This window comes from Macrobrachium rosenbergii, chromosome 20, assembly GCF_040412425.1.
Source record: "Macrobrachium rosenbergii isolate ZJJX-2024 chromosome 20, ASM4041242v1, whole genome shotgun sequence".
NCBI lineage: Eukaryota > Metazoa > Arthropoda > Malacostraca > Decapoda > Palaemonidae > Macrobrachium > Macrobrachium rosenbergii.
In genome coordinates, this window is record NC_089760.1 from 33,187,169 (window position 1) to 33,202,500 (window position 15,332).

General features: G+C 36.6%; 1 protein-coding gene across 1 annotated transcript in view; it reads left to right on the forward strand.

Annotated features, from left to right (window-relative positions):
- Window positions 1-15,332, forward strand: part of LOC136848959 (protein madd-4-like) — a 616,220-nt gene that overhangs the window by 537,603 nt on the left and 63,285 nt on the right. Inside the window, exons 6-7 of the mRNA XM_067121770.1 lie at window positions 3,336-3,480; window positions 4,693-4,822. Of these exons, the coding sequence (XP_066977871.1) occupies window positions 3,336-3,480; window positions 4,693-4,822 (275 nt within the window). The remainder of the gene's footprint in view (window positions 1-3,335; window positions 3,481-4,692; window positions 4,823-15,332) is intronic.

A 15,332-nucleotide genomic window follows, 5' to 3' on the forward strand; every position in this document is an offset into this window, starting at 1 on the left:
ATATATATATATATATATATATATATATATAGAGAGAGAGAGAGAGAGAGAGAGAGAGAGAGAGAGAGAGAGAGAGGGAGAAGGTTGTGTTGTATGGCCATGTATTCGGAGGACGCCGCCAGCTGCGTCGGAGGAGAAGGGGAGACCCCACTGGAAGACTGCGTTCTTGCACTCATCAGTCATGAAGAGTCATAAATGTAATTTTTTGGGATTTAGTTTTGTGACGAGTCTCCTTCCGTACCTCGTCCTCCCTCCATTCCAAGACTCGTTTCCTCCTTTTCTTCTTTCCTGGCCACCTATTCTTTCTTTTCTCTCGTTTCTTCTCATCCACATTCGTCTTCCACCTCATTTGCTCCTTGTCTCCGTATCACATACATTTGTCTTCGAATGTCATTGCTTTTATAAAATTTAGGTGATATTTGGATTGTGGTAACCATAGGATAGCCATTGATGTATATATGTATGTGTGTGTATGTATACATGTAAGTATTTTGTTAACATTAAAATATATATATATATATATATATATATATATATATATATATATATATATATATATATATATATATATATATATACTGCATATATATAATATGTATGTGTATGTTCACCGGTATTTTGATTAATTTCTTGTCTTGAAGTTTTTCTTTGGTTTTTCCTTTGTTTATGAGCTAATATCTATAGAATTTGCCTTTTTGGAATGTAAGTTAAAGACTTCTTGGCCGATATTTATAATAATATCAGGAATAATATCAGTGACGGGAAAAGTGTGTTTGTAATTTAAAAAGTATTTATATGCTGATGCATAGTATCTCGGATTTGTCTCTCAGCTGACATTAGCGATGGAAAAGTAGATCTACTTTTTAACATTAGTCACTGCTACCGACTTAGAGTTTGGCGTAGGTTTTGAATCTTGCAGCCGTCGTGTTTTTGTTTTGTCTTTGTCTCTTTTCCTCCTCCTCCTTCGCCTCCTCCTCTTCATCTTCTTCTTCTTCTTCTTCTTCTTCTTCTTCTTCTTCCTCTTCTTCTTCTTATTGTTATTATAGCAGTCTTCAGACGCTGTATGCACACTACGCCACGGCCTTAAAGACTTCCTGTGTAAGAGGAATGTGGGTTACTACAACATTATGTAATTCTTTTGAACCCAGGCATTTCAGTTTATTTGTGATCTTGTGTTGAAATGTATACTTGTTTGTCTTATAACTGTAAATCGTTCTGTGTCATTTAAAGGGTATTTTTCCGAGATCGTCCATTGATTTTATTTCATAATTTCTCTTGATTTTTCGGATGGAATTTCAAAATTAATATACAAGAAAAAGGTAGATATCTGATTCTAACTTTTTATTAGAGTCAGTCCATGGAACGTTATCCAGAAATTTAAGTTTTGAATCTTATTTTATCTCTGCCAAGTCGATTTCATCTGTTAGTTGTTCATTGCTGTTATCTAACCATGACACTATGTCATGTAACCTTAAACATCCTTTCATTAGATGCAATGAATTCTGATCAGTACTTGAAGTCAGAAGCTGGGCTTAATTGTTTATGTACATTGTTGCAACACTCAGGTTTGGCATAAGAGTTGTCTTATAGATTGCATTAGCTGGAAATTATGTAGAACGTCCCACATATAAGCTGATATGACAAATTTCCTTTGAATTATAACCACGATAAATGACTGTCGGGTCCGGTAAGTTAGGAAGCTATCCATCGAATACCTTATCTACCCTAATAACGATTTTAAGGTTCATTTGGAAATCCTAACTTTTGCTTTTAGACGGTTCAGTATTATTACTTTCGATCCCTGGTAGAGGTAGAAAAGGAAGGCATAAATTTGTTCTTGATATCTTCAAAAATTGTCGGGCCTGGGTATTCTTAGTTATGGTAATGAGAATATCACAAGTTTAGTCCTCGCCAGACATTCTACGTGATCCCCTTGAATAAGAATTAACATTTCTCTCTCTCTCTCTCTCTCTCTCTCTCTCTCTCTCTCTCTCTCTCTCTCTCTCTCTCTCTCTCTCTCTCATGACTGCTGTTGAGTAAAGCTGGACCACCACCACTACTGCATATCTCACCCAGATGCAGCAGCCTCTCCCTCCGATTGCATAAATGCAGTTGGGGAGTGTTGGAGGGTCGGAGGGGGGGGGGAGTTTGTATGCATCACGTAAAGCCGACGCAACCTCTTTTATGACAGACGGCGAGTGCTGTGTTGGAGAATCGTATTCTTTCATCGCCGTTTTGTTATTTGATTTGCATGAGCTCTATCACTCCTCGATCCCTTTCGCTTCCGGGGAAGGATCTCTTCTCGGTCTTTGATTTGATGGAATCTCAGAGAGGCTTCGGGAAATTTATAGCACACCCCTTTGCGGCGTCTTATGTTCAACGCTCTATGCTATTCTCTTTCGCGAAAGATAAAAAGGGTTTTTGGATGGCAAATGTGTCCTCGGAAACTGGAAGAGTAGCTTTTCAAGACGGCGCTACAATCGTTTTACATATGTTCAGTATCGTGGTGTTGTATATATCGGGATATATAAGCAGCACTTTCACCGGAATGAGATTCTCTTTGAAGTGTAGGCGTAGGAAGAATTTTTTTCAAAGCAGCTGAAAATGAGATTTGATCAAAAATGTTTTGACGTGACATATGCACGGATAGAGCGTTCTGTTTCCTTATTCTAATATATATTTAGTTAATATAGTGAGGAATGAAAACGGTGTAACTATGTAATCAGAAATTCCTTTTCATTATTAAACCCACTGTTGTTCGTTTGAGAAGATTTTCAATAATACGCACAATTCTTTTCAAAGTGCATACAATAGCTTATGGCTTTCGGCAATAAACACATTTTGTTGTACCTTGAGAACTGAAAGAACAATAATCTGTTCAGTATAAACAGATGAACATGTGTTTTGTGCTCTAGTTCCAGAATTTGAAAATATGTTAAGGAGCGATTATGTATTTTTTTTGGTAGGGAAACAAGAATGATCTTAGCTTAAAGAGACAGCGGAGATTTGCTTGTCAATAATTATCAGCGATAATTATTATTATTATTATTATTATTATTATTATTATTATTATTATTATTATTATTATTATATTGTACTGAATCGCCAATTATAATAAAAATTTTTATTTTTTTCTTTATTTTTCATATGATAATGAGATATTTTGCAAAACTACCTTAAAAATTATTGCATTGTTATTAAGAGAGTTTCGTATTTGATCTAGAATAATATTTTCTCTTGTTCTATGCTGTCATGATAATGACATTGTGCTTTGATTTGACGGCTCCCTGTGTATATACAACTATAATTTTTTGTTTTTCGTTTCTGGTTTACAGACAGTTGGCTGTGACCTGAGGTTAGGGTCACGGAAGAGGGTTGACGCGTGTGGTGTCTGCGGTGGAGACGGAAGTACTTGCAACAAACCCACCTACTATTGGGATAAGCGTGCCAACGGACCCTGCTCGGCTACCTGTGGAGGAGGTAAAGCAAAATAAAGTCACACCTATTTCAGTCACTCGGCTCCTTTATGTGATTAGACAGTTTGTTTTATTAATTGGACTTTTGCCTGAAACTGAGAAAAATGCAGCCTAATGGCAAGCAATTGATCACTCTGCATGGAAAATGGCCACAATCATGCAATTCGGCCACACTGTTGGCGTTGATTTTCGGATCCATGATAACTTCAGATGGTGGTTTTTGGTATCACAAATAAACTTAAAGGGTTTTTGTCAATTGGTACAATGTCCTCACTTTCAGGTGGTGAGATTTGAAGAGCTACTTTTGGGCCTATGGATGCTATTCCCGGTTCTACCTGTCAAGTTTTGTTTTTTTTTTTTTTTGTTTTTTTTTTAGTTTAGTTAAGGAAGAAACTCTAATGAAGCTACTTCTTTTAACAACTAAACAGTCAGCAGAGCAAGTAATTTAGTCTCATTAGTTTATAAAGAACAATACAATCAAGTTTTTCGTGCATGTACCTGGCTGAGATCTGGTTTTTTCATGGTTAACTACCTCACTTGTTAATCTTTGTTGTATTTTCTTAATAAAGTATTCGTACTAGCTTTCGTTTTCAAGGTTATTGCAGAAAGAAAAACTCAGAAAGTATTTGTCATTGAAATTCTCTTCCATATTTCTGTGATATATCCCGGTGGCGAATTATGGGCTACATATTTCTCTGATTCAGTTTCCTTCGTGTTTCAGAGCTTGATTTTAAAGTTTTAGAAGCAAAAATTCCATATTTTCTCATATAAAGCTCACTTTTCTCACCCATCCCATGATATTAAGAAATACGTAGAGGAATAGCCATCCTTATATAAATAATATAAAACGCATTAACACGAAAATCGCCCCTATTTGTATTCCCCCCCTTTTTTAATAGAAAATAACCCACAGAGAGATTCCGTAGTAGGTTAGTGTCGTCAGTGCACCCACACGGTGCGCTGGAGGCATTACTCAAGTTTCTTTGCAGCGTCCCTTCGGCAGCTAGCTGCAACCGCTGTCATTCCTTTTACTGTAATTCCGTTCATATTCTCTTTCATCCATCTTACTTTCCACCCTCTCCTAACAATTGTTTCATGGTGCTTACAACTTTCAGACCTTTTTAATGTGTTTCCCTTTCAAGCGCTGAATGACCTCATAGGTCCCAGCACCTGGCCTTCTGCCTAAAATTTATATTGCATTCCCTTCGTTCTCCAGGATACCAGATGCTCTCCGCAGTGTGCGTTCAGCAAGGCAATGGACGCCGGGTATCGGACGACCTTTGCGACCACACAGCAAGACCCATACCTGTCATCCTCAACTGCAATGATCAGGCTTGTCCCACAAGGTTAGTTCTTGTTATTATTTTTCTCATTTTTTTTTTATTGTTTCCCTTTTCATTTCTCGTTTTTCATTTCTTCGTCTATCGTTTGCTCGTGCGGATTTTGAATGTATTTTTCTCAAAGAGATCTTTAAAATCGCTTTCTTTAAAATATTCACAGAGCTTAGATTTTCAAATTTTATCGATTATTATGAATGTAGTTGCATTTTTTTATCTGACTAATATTTAAAGCTTAATACATCAGGTTTGTTATAGCTTTTAATGCTGCTGTCCAACTCATTCGAAATGGAGACCGATTCGAAAATAAGAGTATGATGAATGGTGGAAATCCTGGTTTTTCATCATATAATAAATATAATGACAGCGCCAACACTATCCCAAACCATCTTCAGCATCATCTTGATAATAATAATAAATCATTGAAAAGCATAAACAACGTTGTCTGTGAAGTTACGTAAACTCTCCTCAATCCCAAATTTTGAATCTCTGCCAAACTCGAATTGATGGCACAGTCTGATTGAGGAGGATCCAGGCGCTCTCACGTTGTGCGATTCATCACGAGGGACCCTTTTGTTCCAAGTTGATAACCAGGGAGCTTTTTTTTTTTCATTTTTCTTTTTATGTTTTATTGTCATTACGGGCTAGTGGGAGCTTGCTGATTACAGTTTGCCCACAGCATTTCGTCGTGGAGGCCTGTGTTGCAGTGTTAGCGGGAGAGTTGGAATTTGGGGTTGCGGATGGAAGTCTTGCTTCTATGTTGATGGCATTGCGAAGTGCATAAAACTTAAGTATTTTTCCTGCTAGTTAGCTGTATTTCTCATGGTCCTCCGTGTAATATGTTACAGAAGCCCGAACTTTTCACAAATTCCATTTCATGTTTCCGAAGAAACAACAACTCGATTTTGTGATTACGCTCATGGATTTTGATTATCTCTTATTGTATATTCTTATGATATCTCCTCGTACATTTTTATAAAATGTAACCAGTGAGGAGCTGAAGAAGCAATGAGCTGTTGATACTTAACCGATTGATTATGTAGCCAGTGTGGAGAGAATTTATTTCATGATTGGTGCATCCAGATAAAAAACGAAATCATTAACAACGCTCAGCTTCTGGGTAGGATGTTTTCCTATCTTGCTCAGAATTCAGAAGTGGAGAATAAGGCAACATTTTATAGCAAGCAAACCTAATAGGTTACATCAGATATAGCCCAGGGAGAGCTGATTAACGTTCTCGAGCGATTTTCTCCGATAAACAAAGCATAGAAACAAACGGTAGGAGTGGTATAGCGATTCATCTTCAGAGTAGACAGGTCGTCGATATTTTGTAGCTTAAGACTTAGTGTCTTCCAGAGGATCTTAGAGGCTGTTAAGGACTTGGTAATTAGTCATTATAGAATATGCCTTCATTAGATAGCGAACGCAGTTAGATTAAGTGATTTTCACAAACTGAAAAGGCGGTTGCTCGAGTGAATTCATCATGATTTTAATCCCATGCAGTTGAGCCTCTTTGGCGAGACTTACTCATTTGCATTCCACTGCTAAGTCCTTTTTGTTCACCACAGCCGATGCGACCAAGAAATAATGGGAATTATTTTCACGTAGTTTCGCTATTTAATTTAATGAAAGAGACATTCATTTGCATCTCTGACAGTCCTTGCAGGGTGACATGAAAATGTTTTCCCTGTTATGTTATTGTTATTGCAATGGATTGAGAACTTATTTAAGATGAATCTGTTTTTAAATGTTCATGCTTCATAATGATGACAGCGATGAGAATAATATATAATTATATATGTATATATATGTATATATATGTATGTATATATATATATATATATATATATATATATATATATATATATATATATATATATATATATATATATATATATATATATATATATGTATGTATATGTATATATGTACATATGTATGTATGTATACATATATATTTATATATATAATATATATTTATATGTGTGTGTATGTATGTATGTATGTATGTATTTGAATGCCTTCTTGTATACACACAAACATTCATTTGGTATGGAAGGCAAGGCAGGACTTCAGACTCATCTTTCGCGGCTTACGACCTTGTACGCGCGTCCGAACAAATGGCGGTGGTCTCCCCGTCCGGAATTTTGTTTCGTATTTACTTAACAAGCTCTTTCATATGCTAACTGCTCCATATAGTTTTTATGTGGGCGTATCATTCAATTAAGATCTTTTTCTCGCAGATACCCGTCCTTTGCGTAACAGTCATCCGTCCCCCTAAAAAAAAAACAAAGAAACTAAAAAGGCGAAAATATTTTGGTACCTTTTCTTTGGTTGTGAAAAATAAAAATTTTCTTGCGCGATACTCCGTTCGTTTTATTTCATCTTCAACGAGGTGTGGGTGTGTGTGTGTGTGTGTGTGTGTATCTGTATGCTGTACACTTTGGTTGGGCAAAGAATTACATGTGTGTATATAATTATATGTATATATATGTACTGTACTATATATGTGTAATATATAATGTACACACATGTATATATATATATATATATATATATATATATATATATATATATATATATATATATATATATAATGTATATATATATAATGTACACACACAGATATATATATATACATATATATTGTATGCTGTGAAGATGTATATTTATACTTCTGACCAACCACCCGATGAACTGTTTTATCCATTGCGAAGGACTGAGAGCTGAAGGCCGTGGTGTTGTTAAATAGCCCGATGCAAAAACGGAAGAAAATGCTGTTTCCATCTTAAAGAGAATCCGCGCACGTGTAAAAAAAAATAAATAAATAAATAAAATCTGCGTCTGGAGTGTGCTCCAAGAAAATAATAAATGGGACGCGGCAAACCTTCAAAGGACCATTTAAGAGACTGCACGGCTCCGCCAATCCCGTTCGGTTGTGGAGGGTAGCTCTCTCTCTCTCTCTCTCTCTCTCTCTCTCTCTCTCTCTCTCTCTCTCTTCAGCTTTTTCCCCGTTTTTTTAATTGCTTTACTCTAGCCATGTTTATTAAATGCTCTCTCTCTCTCTCTCTCTCTCTCTCGTTTGTCAGCTTTTCTCCTATCAGCTTTTTCCCTTTTTTAATTGCTTTTCTTCTACCCATGTTTATTAAATGCTCTCTCAGCTTTTTCCCCTATTTTAATTGTTTTTCTCTCGTTATATTTATTACATCATGCAACTCTCTCTCTCTCTCTCGTTTGTCAGCTTTTTCCCCTATTTTAATTGTTTTTCTCTCGTTATATTTATTACATCATGCAACTCTCTCTCTCTCTCTCTCTCTCTCTCTCTCTCTCTCTCTCTCTCTCTCTCTCTCTCTCTCTCTCTCTCTCTCTTATGCACTACTTGATTGGCAAACGGTAAGCCGTTGATATATTGCCTCTCACTTCATGAAGTGTTGCTGATGAATATTTAGAGAAAAATTTGAAGTTGAAGTTTGAACACAAGGATGTCGATGGTCTGTTTATTTCTAGAGGAAGCTCGTCAGTAATTTGTATTTCATTATTAATGCCAAGTTTGAATGTTATTGTAAAGGAATTAATCAACAGAAAGGTGAAAGCTTTTTGTACTGTTAGTATAATGATGCTCTGTTTAATGAATATATAATGAATGATTATCGTATGATTGTGACAGCATTAAGTAATGTGATAGTGAGGTTGGCATAAAAACCGCCATATTTAATAACTCCGGATTTGAAAGAGCCATTAAGACAGAAAGGTTGCAAAAAACCTGGCTTTCAAACTTAAGTCTTTGGTGAAATTAAAAGAAGATACTTTGTATACTCGTGGGCGTTCACAATGTGAAGAAAATCCTTTGTTATATATTGCAAACTTTGATAAAAAAAGTATATTACCTCATTAGTACGCCAAGTATGAGGTCAAAGTGATGTTATATAGAGAGAAAGACTCTTTATTTTGTAATCCATTTTGAAGAAGGATCATGAGTCGTAGAAGGTTGTATAAATCAACGTCGGAGAAATTGCTCTTTATAGTTGATAAGATTACAACTAGTTTTACCTAGTCACCACATAATGGTGACCTACCGAAAGTTTACTGTTTGTAGCCTGTAATGTGAAAGAATCTTGAGGCACTGTGTGTCTTATATGACTTCAGATCTGGAAAATAATAATTTGTCGTGTGTACCAAAACCATTCAGGAAATTCAGGGACATATGTTGGGAGGAGAGTGTTGCAGATGGAGGTGCCTGGTGGGAGAGCAAGAGGAAGACCCAAGCGAAGGTGGATGGAAGTTGTAAAAGAAGATTTGAGACAAACAATTGTCAGAGGACGATGTGTTTGACCGAGCCAGATGGAGGAAAGCTGTCAGAAACATCGACCCCACATAGAAGTGGGTAAAGATACACAGAAAGAAGAAAGAGGAAGAGTATCTCCTTAGGATGTTACAAAATATAATAAGCAGATTCTCGAGACCTGCGTTTCTGTAGTGATTTTCTCCATGAGATATTCTTTTACCTATAATCTGGAAATGATTAAGTATTCACATCACCTGAGTCTTTGGTCATTACTGCTTGCGTTCTGAAGAAAGCTATATTAATAAAAACAAAAAATGCTCCGAAGTTTCTTCGGCACAGTCGAGTTTTCTGTACAGGGTATAATGCTCTATGAAACTCCCAGCCACTGCCCATTAGACTCTCGGCCGCTGCCCATGAAACTTTCCGTCACAGCCCAGTGGTGGCCTGTGTTGTTGGCACCTATAGCGGTGCCAGACGCACTAATCATGGCTAACTATAACTTTAAATAAAATAAAAACTACTGGGGCTAGAGTGCTGCAATTTCGTATGTTTGATGATTGGAAGGTGGATGATCAACATACCAATTTGCAGCCCTCTAGCCTCAGTAGTCTTTAAGATCTGAGGGCGGACAGACAAAAAGCCATCTCAATAGTTTTCCGTTACAAAAAACTAAAAATTATTGGTTGGAATGTGAAGACTAGCAATATTTAACTAACTGTCGTTGCCTTAGCTTTTCCAGCAATACTTAAGAGAAGAGAATGTACTCAAATTGTAAAAGCAGGCAACCTTCAGGTTACGTGCCTTGAACTAAGGCGGACCTTCGATGTTACAGCATTTAGATAAGTTTTAGAATATAAATTATATTAGTAACGACAGCACCTTCAACTGGTTACTAATCCTGCTGCTATATATATATATATATATATATATATATATATATATATATATATATATATATATATATATATATATAAATATATATATATATATATATATATATATATATATATATATATATATTAATTATATATATATATAATTATATATATGTTTATTAAATATTATATATATATAATGTATATATATTTATATATATGTATATGTATGTATGTATATAGACAACATGGCTCCAGAAAGTTAGAACTCTTCGGTTCTTAGTCAGCCTTCATGGATTAGATGGCAAGCCTCATGCCCTTTCTTGACTTGTAGGTTTAGGTGATTCAGTTTTATCTGTGCATCGTTTCCTTTACATGAGATCATAGAGTTCCTCCCTTTACTCATACCGTTCCTTCCTTGAAAGAATATTCCTGCAATCTCACATTCTGGTCGAGAACCTCAAACTATTTCTCTTCATTCTTTTATCTCCTCTGTAAGGCTATCTTTATCTATTACTCCTCTCCTTATCCTTTTCCCTCCTTTCTCCTTCTTTTCTCGAGTTCTTTACTTCTTCCCTTTACGATTTTATGCTCGTGCCCTCGAGAAGAAAAAAAAAAAGTGGGGAGAGGAAATGAAAACGTGCCTGAGAGCCACTCTAACCAAATTAAAGCTCGATCATAAAAAGGGGAAGACGATGCATTCTAGAACCGCGAATTTCAGCCGGGGAATTTTTGGTTGTCATGCAGATTTCGTTGGCGAGTTGTGAACGGCCCGTTTTTTGGCGGAGAGGTGGGATGTGTCCGACAGGCTATATCATCAGCGCCGGCCTTTAGACAAGCAGTCTGTCGTCCGCTAGCTCTCTCTCTCTCTCTCTCTCTCTCTCTCTCTCTCTCTCTCTCTCTCTCTCTCTTATTCTTCTTCTTCTTCTTCTTCTTCTTCTTCTTTCTTTCTTTCGCTGCGGTCTAGAGACGAAATCGAAATCATCAGCTCTCTTCCGCCCTTTACTTATTGCAGAAAATAGGGGATTCCGCGTCGACATTGCAGTCTGACATTAAATCTTATGTTTTGCCAATAATATTTCTCCAAATAAGTTATATAGTTAATGACATTGTGAACCATTTACAGGTAGTAAAATATGCTCTTTTTACTCAAATCTTACTTAAATCTTATTCTTTACCAATAATATTTTCCCATATAGGTTGTATAATTAATGACAACGAGAACCATTCATAGGTTGTGAAATATGCTGTAAAACCATTTAATATTATAATAGCTGGGTAAAAACTTCTTCAGAATAACTAAATAAGCCAAACATCAAGTGGACATTAAGATTATTCGGAAAATGTAACACAGAAAAAATGTGTCCACCTATTACATCTCGTAACAAGAAAAAGCAATTACAAGGAGGGAAATCGCGCCAGCATAAAGTTGCAGGAAGAATATATATGGGAGAACGGAAGGAGAACTGGATGAGGAAATATGGAGGTAAAGAGGGGGAAGGGGTGAGTAAGGGGGTTGGGAGGTGACCAGCCAGCCAGCCAGCCAGGGCTTGTAGAGCCTGGGGAAGGAATGGTCAGGAACTGTGATATAATTTCCGTTATGGTGAAGTGTCCTCTGTGGCCTCGCGTAGAGCTAGGGCCTGGCAAGGAGATGGAGGGCCTACGTTGGCTGGCTGGATTTTTCGGCTCTCTCTCTCTCTCTCTCTCTCTCTCTCTCTCTCTCTCTCTCTCTCTCTCTCTCTCTCTCTCTCTCTCTCTCTCTCAGTTGATTAAGAATGAAATATATTTGTAATATTACATAATTTCTTTATTCCTCTTTCCATCTGTTACATTCGATTAAAAATCTCTCTCTCTCTCTCTCTCTCTCTCTCTCTCTCTCTCTCTCTCTCTCTCTCTCTCTCTCTCTCTCTCTCTCTCAGTTGCGTTTGGTTAAGAATGAGATATTTTTAAAAATTATTTATTACAGTTGTTAAAAATTATTTTATTACAGTCACATACTTTTGAAAATTTCTCTCTCTCTCTCTGTTGCATTTGATTAAGAATGAGATATTTCTGTATATCCCTTCCTATTACAGTCACATACGTTTGAAAATTTCTCTCTCTCTCTCTCTCTCTCTCTCTCTCTCTCTCTCTCTCTCTCTCTCTCTCTCTCTCTCTCTCTCTTGTTGTTGTTGTTGTTGTTGTGACTGTAACAATCTGACGATTTTCGATGTTGTCGTTAGCAGCTAAATTATATGTTTAGCCATTTAGGTCAGTGTCCCATTTTGTCTCCTGTTGAGAGAGATTAATGTTCCAGCTAATGGTGTTCTGTTTTTTTCATCATCATCATCATTATTGTCTGTTATTACTACTTATGGTGTTCGCCCATATTAAAGAACAAGCCGGTGGGGCCATTAGTTTGCCCCCAAGTTTCCACAAGAAAGAAAGCCCATATGTGGAAAAAAATTGTAAAATTGTTGTTAAATTGGAAAAAGAAATTGATAAACAGCTGATGGGAAATAAACATGACATTAGTGCTGGTGCTTTAAAAATGTAATTTTCCTTAAAACTTTGAGGTCCAGCATCCATAAGGGGTTTACCTGTTTCACACACACACACACACACACACACACACACACACACACACATATATATATATATATATATATATATATATATATATATATATATATATATATATATATACAGTATATACACAGATAACGCACACACACACAGATCTTTTGTACCGTGAGTGTGAAACAGAAGCAAAAAAATGCTGACATTTTCCGAACACGACTATCACGCCTTATTCCAAGAAGCTCAATAAGCATGACAGTGGACGGTCTCAATTGAAATACAGCATTTGGCTTTCTGCCAAGCATGGAGTCTTCCTTCCGACGGCGGTCTAAATCAGAGTAATCACTCTTAGGAAAAACCGCCACTTCGAGTAAATTTTTCCAGGACGATGCTGGCTTACACATCTGTTAACAGAAGACTCTGTTCCAACGGTGGTAAAATATTATCTGAAACAAGTGAAATTATCCTAAAATTATCTTTGTTTATGTATTATGTCTTATAAAGTATGATTAGTTTTGCGGCTGTGAAAAAGTATAATCAGTAAGTCGAAATTAACACAATGCCTCTTATGAGTTGGAATTTATAAGTACATGATAATCAGAGCAAATGTTGTTTACGCTTGGTTTAAGATGAACGTCTTAACCAAGTGCAAACTGATTAAATCAACTGCTCAGGTGCCATTGATCTCTTAAAATTAGCTTCTTCCTTCATTTTCCGGAAGGGATCTGCTGCAAGCAACTTCGACGTGAATTACACACTCATGCCAAGAGTAGAAAAGTAAAAAATGCGCCGAAGTTTCTTCGACGCAATTGAATTTTCTGTACAGCCGCTACAGCGCATAATCAAGTCCACCGAAAATAGATCTGTCTTTCGGTGGTCTCGGTATAATGCTGTATGAGCCGCGGCCCATGAAACTTTAACCACGGGCTAGTGGTGGCCTATCCTATATCGTTGCCAGAAGCACGATTATGGCTAACTTTAACCTTAAATAAAATTTTAAAAATACTACTGAGGCTAGAGGGCTGTAAATTGGTGTTTGATGGTTGGAGGGTGGAAGATCAACATACCAATTTGCAGCCTTCTATCTTCAGTAGTTTTTAAGATCTGAAGGTGGACAGGAAAAGTGCGGACGGGCAGACAAAGCCGGCACAATAGTTTCCTTTTACAGAAAACTAAAACGGAAAAACTAAATTGGAATTAACTCAAGAAAAATCATTGGAACATCAAATTGGAATGTACAAGCTCACCAAAAAACTCTGATGTTTGATTTGAAAATCGGGAAAAATTATATAAGAAAATGAATTAGTTGGGGTGTTTGTAAATGCGTTACAAGTATCTAGCTCGAATATAGCTATTAAATCCCTTTGACAACATGCCAGCCCATATCTCAAAACAAGGTACTAGGCCAAATTCATTGCCTTAATTTTATTCTCCCATTTCACAAGGAAATTCAGACTTATAGTAAATTTCCTGTCAGACAGCTTTAACTTTTATTTACTTATGTATTGTCCTTCCCTTAACATACGAACGTTTTGCAATACACCTACTATGAAAAGGGCTATGGCTTTCCAGGAATAAGTGATAATGAAGCAACTAGAATTGCACGCGGCTCCACTGCAACAAATATGGGTACTAAACTTGCTCATACATGGCCAATTACTCTTGGAGATTTGTCGTGCAACTTTTTCGTATAATTTCCTCTCTAGGCTGAAATACATGAGGTCCCCCCACCTCCCACCCTCTCTCTCTCTCTCTCTCTCTCTCTCTCTCTCTCTCTCTCTCTCTCTCTCTCTCTCTCTCAGAAGAAGAAGAAGAAGATGAAGAAGAAAGGCTACATGATTCAGGAAATGTTAAAGGCAGAGAAGTCAGCATTTTCGAAGTGAGAAGTTAGAAGGACTGATCAAATTGGATAACCTCTGAAACGGTTTGAAATGGGTTAAAGATTACAGGTCACAGACGGTCAAGAACTTCTGGAGGGTAATGCTAAAAGTAATGAATAGGGAATAAACAATGGACAGTGACCTTACAACGGAGCGCAAGACTGCCCAAGTTTGAAGTGAGAATTGAGTTATTTATTAAATGGAACTCCTCTCAGGTACAAGAACCGGTTAGTCTTACCACACTGAGATTGTCAGAGAATAAAATACGTCATTTAAAGATGAATTTCGTTTTCATGCAAGTGCACTGAACCACTTTCATTGTGTAAGCCTTTCCAGATATACTACTGTTTGCCTTTCCAAGCTTCAAGTGCTGATAGATCAGAGATTTTAGTTTGCAACCTTTTCAGACATTTTCAATAATATTAAACATGCATTAGAGGTATTTTTCGTGTTCATACAGACATTCGCATCTTCTTGTCTTGTATCTGAAACCGTGAGAAATTGTCATCATGAATATTTAGATGAAGAATTCGATAAAATGTGGGAGACAGGAATAGAACAATACTAATCACGGGATGTCATTGAAAACTATCGGAAAAAGTAAAAACTGGAATTTTCAACTTATGATTAAGAAATAAATCAGACGCCAGAGCATGTTAGAAGTTGCTTGTGCAGGGAATTTATTCATCAGTGAAAAAGGGAAAAGTAAAATCTTATTATTAAGTATCCATTAAATCTCTCTGACGTACATCATAAAGTTTTCCGCCCTCATTGTAATTCTCTAAACTAGATTAGAATGTCAAATATTCTGTAAAAATAAGCACATGCATTTAATAGATTGTTAATGCAACTACTGAAACCCTCATTTCAATATGGAGACACTAGCGGAAAATTACATTATCTTCGGCGCATAGATTTTC